This window comes from Palaemon carinicauda, chromosome 14, assembly GCF_036898095.1.
Source record: "Palaemon carinicauda isolate YSFRI2023 chromosome 14, ASM3689809v2, whole genome shotgun sequence".
Classification (NCBI taxonomy): domain Eukaryota; kingdom Metazoa; phylum Arthropoda; class Malacostraca; order Decapoda; family Palaemonidae; genus Palaemon; species Palaemon carinicauda.
In genome coordinates this window covers 3,385,147-3,391,418 of record NC_090738.1, presented here as the reverse complement: position 1 = coordinate 3,391,418, position 6,272 = coordinate 3,385,147, and the positions used below count along the sequence as shown (strand labels likewise).

General features: G+C 45.1%; 2 protein-coding genes across 2 annotated transcripts; one reads left to right on the top strand and one right to left on the bottom strand.

Moving 5' to 3' along the window:
- Window positions 1-1,454: 1,454 nt before the first annotated feature.
- Window positions 1,455-2,057, bottom strand: LOC137653845 (uncharacterized). Its single transcript, XM_068387496.1, has one exon. It carries the CDS (start codon window positions 2,055-2,057, stop codon window positions 1,455-1,457), a length of 603 nt encoding a protein of 200 aa, XP_068243597.1.
- A 3,082-nt stretch (window positions 2,058-5,139) lies between these two features.
- Window positions 5,140-5,877, top strand: LOC137653844 (uncharacterized). Its single transcript, XM_068387495.1, has one exon. It carries the CDS (start codon window positions 5,140-5,142, stop codon window positions 5,875-5,877), a length of 738 nt encoding a protein of 245 aa, XP_068243596.1.
- The last annotated feature ends 395 nt before the right edge of the window (window positions 5,878-6,272 follow it).

The following is a 6,272-nucleotide window of genomic DNA, read 5'->3' as shown; positions in this document are numbered from 1 at the left end:
GTATTTTTTATTTATTTGGAGATTATATCCCCTTTTCATCCAGGTACCATCATAAATCACTTCAATGTCTAATACACCATCTTCATCAGGTGTGAATCCCATCTCTTCATAATGTTGAAAGATTCCTTTATCAACTTCACCAATCATATCATTATATTCCTTATCAGCAAGAGTTTCAATGTACTTCTTAAATCGTTGATAAGTGCAATTTGCAAGAGGTGGGGCATCCAAGGCATTTGCTGCCAAGCCACCCCCATTCAGAATATTCTGATAAATAAAGGAAGCAGTTACCATACCAATATTATCAGTTTCTATATTTTCAATTGATTTTACAGTTGAACTATGAAAATTCTCAGGAAACTCACATCTACATTTAAATTTCAAATCAACATTTAAATTTTTTCTTTCATAACAATGTTTTACTTTACTGCCACAATCGCCACAAATCGCTCTCGATATAGCATTACTTATTTGTTCTGATAAAACAGGAAGGATCTCACTGGTATTTAATACACAATTCAATGCTTGTTCTTTATCACAAATAAATTTTTTTCAAAAGTTTACCTCGTACTTCAGCACCCGAAGCAACAGGTGTTGCACATCACTTGGAAAAGTTTCATCTTCAAATAACATTTCAGATGTATCTTCATCATCAGATAGCACTAATGAAAGTTCATCATCACTATCGACAAACAAACCCACTGTTTCGCTAATATTTCGAGGAGTTTTATAAAATGTCCCGACGAACAATGAAAATCCCACGTGGCTCTGTTTACTCTTTGTACCAAACGTTTGAGTGAGTGTTGCCTTTTCATCGAGTTCACGTTTCCTTTTTTCATTGAACATTTGAATGTTTATTATAGCAGCTAAACATCTCATTGAATTCTTCCTCTTAGGCATAATTGATGTTAATGAGTAAAAATATAAAATGTGATACAAAAAGGAAAAAATCACTGAAATATCTCTCACAAGCACAAAAAGTAATACACCTCTCTCACTCTCTCACTGATCGAAGCACACTAAAAAATTGAGAAACAATCTATATTTCACGTGATCGATGCCGTTGGGAAAAATGTCGTTCGGTAGCCCATAAAATAAATATCAAATCCAATAAATGGGAAAAAAAAAACTGTTAGCTGTCACCTGATGTCTGACAGCTGAAACACAAAATTTGACAGTGACATGTGGGCACAATAAATTGCCATTTTTATGATTAATATACTTTGGATTGCTTCCATCTTTCGTAAGGCAACAGCAGGGTCCCTTACCTCTTCGAAAATGGCGAAATCTTGGCAAAATTTTCTCGAAATTGCTAAATTTACAGGCCATCTCTCCCCTTAAGAACACTTTATTTTGGTCGCTGTATCGCTCAATGATTGTCTGTAGTCGTTTGTTTATATCTTTATACGTCTTCTTTTTCTCACAAATCTCGCCACAATCAAACTGAATCTTTTTCATTTGGGCCAAGTGCTATTCCTTTTTAAGGCAGTAATTAACTTCCATATATTTGGATGGGTACAACTTAAAGAGCTTTGCAGGGCATTGTGATAGCCCTCGAAATGTTTATTTGTGCGAGGCATCTCGGATTCCGTTCCTAAGTGTACATTCCAACTATCTATAGGGAACAAAAGAGGTGTTCTGCCTTGTCTATCTCCTCTACCTCGAAAACATCCTATGTATGATATTTCAAAATAAGACGCAAGTTCTTGAGGAGGATCGTCATCGTCAACAAGTTCTTCGAATCCATCAATTACATCATTAGGAGGAAGAAATGCTAACGATGGAAACCATCTTATTTTAATGCTGAACTCATCGTCATGATGGTACCTCTCTTTGAAGCCAATTTCACACACTTTTCTGTAAACATTTTGGGATAAATGAAAAAGACAGCATGGAATGGAAGCACTAAGAAAAACAGATTTGAAGCTATTAACATGTGCTCTTTCAAAATCCATCATGATGGTTACGGGGTTCAATCCTGGCCGTAATTCCATAAGCTTGATTTCACATTTCCAGTAAGTCTTGGATCCGTCGGCATTTTGTTCATTGTTTCCCATATATATAGTTCATGTCATCCACAAGTTTCTTTCCTCCCCGGTTAGTGTTAAAAACATAAGGCATGATGACTGTATATTTCCATTAAAGTAATAACCATAGAGGTAAGATGTAAACCTTGATAACTTTGAAGAGTGGAAAAACACACTACGAAGAGGTAGAGATAGTCTCCATAAAGCGATAGTTTAAGTCAACTAATTAGCGTGCATGTAAACTAATTAGTGTGCATGTATACAAGCAATTCTACTTTTAATATTATGTACTATTTACTTGTTTTTTGTTTCGTAAATTTTATTTTCTTTTTACTATATTTTTTTGGAGAAGGTATATGATAATTTTTTACACTTTTTTTTAATAATTTTATTTATAATTTATTTTTTTTTTATTTTTGAGGTGTTAAAAGCTGACAATCACAAAATTGAGACCTACCAAAACTTTTTTTCAGATAGTGGGAGTGAAATTAATGGGAGTCAAATTGACCGGGAGTCAAATTACCGGGAATCAAATTACCGGAGTCAAATTACTGAGAGTCAATTTACCTGGAGTCAATTTACCTAGACCCGAACAGTTGCTAGCACTAGATCACCACCTGTATGACAACATCTGCGACATATGGCTCAGGCGGAACTCCCAACCGCAGCCGTTCATAAACCTCCGACTCAGCATCCATGCAGGGGATTACCTCGCCCTGGGATTCAGACCGGTCAAGCGTGCAAGACCTTCAACACTCCCTGCCATGGCCGACACCGGTTGCCAAAGTTATCTGGTCAGGGTTAACGTTATCGAGCAGATGGGCCTGACTACCACGGACCTGCTCCCAGTCTCGATGAGAATGAAGGCAGCAAATAAACAAGTTATCTGTATCTTAGGAGCAGCCATCGTCCGATTCTGTGGAACACACACCGGAGATCCGCAAACCGAATCTCGGCAAATCGTGTATGTCACAGCTTCGACCGACAGAATGTTCTTGTCACGCAGCGCCTGCGTCGATCTTAGCATAATCTCCAAGGACTTCCCCACACTGGGTGAGATGTCGTGCAGTGTGGCAACCACAGACAATTGTACACCGGTAAATGATACATGTGACAATGGCGTGACATCTCAATGCAATTGTCCTCGGCGCAGGGCGCCCCCACCTAAACCTACGTCTATCCTCATGCCAGCCACAGAAGGTAACAGGGAGGCCATTCAACAATACCTGAAAGAACTTTATGCCTCCAGCACATGCAACACGTGCGTCCACCAGCCCCTCCCCATGATGACGGGCCCACCAATGCGCTTGATGGTCGATTTAGATGCTAAGCCCATTGCCCATCACACCCCCATTCCAGTAGCGTTACACTGGCAAGAAACTGTGAAAGCAGGTCTGGACCAAGACGTCAAAATGGGAGTTATCGAGCCAGTGCCAGTAGGAGAGCCGGTGACATGGTGCCACAGAATGGTAGTCTGCGCCAAGAAGACGGGCAAGCTTAGAAGGACGGTAGACCTTCAGGCTCTCAATGCTCATGCCACTCGTGAAATATACCACACCCAATCGCCCTTTCATCAGGCCCGTTATGTCCCACCGGGGAAACTAAAAACAATGTTCGATGCCTGGAATGGATACCACAGTGTACCACTGCACAAGGATGACCGCTGCATGACCACCTTCATCACACCCTTGGGCATATATCGATACTGTGTTGCCCCACAAGGCTATGCCGCGTCTGGCGATGGCTACTCAAGGCAATATGATGAGATAGTATCCGACGTCCGTGACGTGACGAAATGCGTTGATGACACATTAATGTGGGCCGACACTATTGAGGAAAGCTTCTACCAGGCAGCCACCTGGCTCAACGTTTGCGGGAGAAATGGCATCACCCTCAATCCCGTCAAATTTTTGTTTGGCTGTCGCGAAGTAGAATTCGCCGTCTTCACCAGCTCAATGGACAGTGTGCGCTCGTGTGCGAAATACTTGCAGGCAATATCAGACTTCCCACGCCTGAAGAACATTACCGACGCTCGATCGTGGTTTGGCCTAGTAAACCAAGTGTCTTATGCTTTCAGTATGGCTGAGCGCATGCTCCCATTTCACAAGCTACTGAAACCCGACAAGGCATTTACGTGGACCGACCTTGAAAGCGCATTCCAAGCATCTAAAGAGGCCATTGTAGATGAAATTACGAACGGGGTACACATCTTCAACAAAACCAAGCTGACCTGCCTTGCGACCGATTGGTCTAAAGAGGGCATCGGGTTCTGGCTGTTCCAAAAACATCGCCAATGCCTAACAGACAAGCCATTCTGCTGCCGCGACGGTTGGAAGGTGACCCTAGTCGGGAGTCTTTTCACGCACCCAGCCGAATCCAGGTATGCCACGATAGAGGGGGAAGCTCTGGCGGTAGCCGATGCCCTTGAAAAATCACGCTACTTTTTCCTTGGCTGCTCAAACGTGGTCATTGCGGTAGATCACAAGCCACTATTAAAGGTGTTGGGGAACCGATCCCTGGATGACATCCCGAATCCCTGCCTGCGTAACCTAAAGGAGTAGACACTGGGCTACCGCTTCCGCATCGTATACGTGCCAGGAATGCGCAACGAAGCAGCTGACGCCATTTCATGTCATCCAAGAGGCGACACCAACCCAGAAAAACTGTATCTCCCCGACGACAATGCATCAGTCTGCAACCACTCCATACCGTCGGTCCATCATGATATCCTTGCCAGCATATGCATGAGGGACTGTGACACATGCACAATTGAAGACCCTGTATACCTCACAGCCTTAGATTCCCTTCCCGCGGTCACCTGGGACCGTGCACGGGAATCTACAGCAAGCGATCCCGCCCTTCACGCGCTCACAGAGCTCATCGAACTTGGGTTCCCGATGTCAAAAGATGACATGCCGCAACACCTCCGTGCATAATACCACTTACGGAATGAGCTCACCACCTTCGACGGTGTCGCATTGTTCAAAGATCGTGTTATTTTCCCCACGTGCTTGCACCAGGGTGTCCTATCCGCGTTACATTCAGCACATCAAGGCGTTTCCATGATGACTGCTCATGCAGAGGCATCAGTGTACTGGCCGGGCATTACCGCATGGCCCCCTCTCAACCATCCGCCCCTCCTACCCCACCCGTCTTGCCTGTTTACCCATTCCAGTCGATGTGTGCCGACAACTTCACTCACATGGGTGCCCACTACCTGGTAATTGTGGACCGATACTCGAACTGGACACTTATATCAAAGTCTACCAGTGGTGCCAAAGGACTAATTAGCAACCTGCACCATGCATTCATCATGTACGGAATTCCTAAGGAACTTGCCAGCGATGGTGGGCCAGAATTCACGGCAACCGAAACACACGGGTTCTTGAGAGACTGGGATGTCCACCACCGACTGTCGTCAGTAGCATTTCCACACAGCAATTGCAGAGTGGAAATCAGAGTGAAAACGATGAAGCGCCTGATTACTAACAACACGGGGACAAATGGAGACCTGGACACAGATGCCATTCTGAAAGCAGTCCTCCAGTACAGGAACACTCCAGACGCAGTCACCGGAATCTTCCCAGCCATGTGCGTTTTTGGTTTCCCGATCCGCGATCTCATCCCTATCCTTCCTGGGAAGTACAACCCCCACACCACATGGCGTGAAACCCTGACATCCAGGGAAGAAGCACTACACAAGCGCCAAATTTGCATGATGGACACTTGGTCACAACACACTCGCCGTCTGCCACCCATACGGGTTGGTGACCATGTTCGCATCCAAAATCAAACCGGCCCACATCCCACCACATGGGACAGGACCGGAACAGTCGTCGAGGTAAGGTAGTACGACCAACGTGGTAAAGGTTGATGGCTCGGGCCGAGTACCGCTGCGCAACCGGAAATTCCTGAGAAAATTCACACCGGTTACGATGCCGACAGAGCTGCAAAATATAACCTGTGGCATACCCCTTCAACCACCCGCAAGCACGGCCCCGACCAAGCTGAAGGAGACTAACTGATACATACCAACACCGCCGGACCTGCCCGCTGACCAACCACAACTTCTGGCTGACCGACATTACCCAACATCAGTCGATCAACCTCCCCCACTCACGCCTGTAAAGCCAGCCAACCACACTCGCCAGCTTATACACACAACGCCGACCGACCAAACTCCACTGCCGCCACCAGCAACACCAATTCATATCAGACCTTCAACGCCAGCCGCTCCACCTCGAC

Excerpts from the sequence above, each read along its gene's own strand:
- LOC137653845 (XM_068387496.1), bottom strand. The coding sequence starts at position 2,057 with ATGGGAAACAATGAACAAAATGCCGACGGATCCAAGACTTACTGGAAA.
- LOC137653844 (XM_068387495.1), top strand. The coding sequence starts at position 5,140 with ATGGCCCCCTCTCAACCATCCGCCCCTCCTACCCCACCCGTCTTGCCT.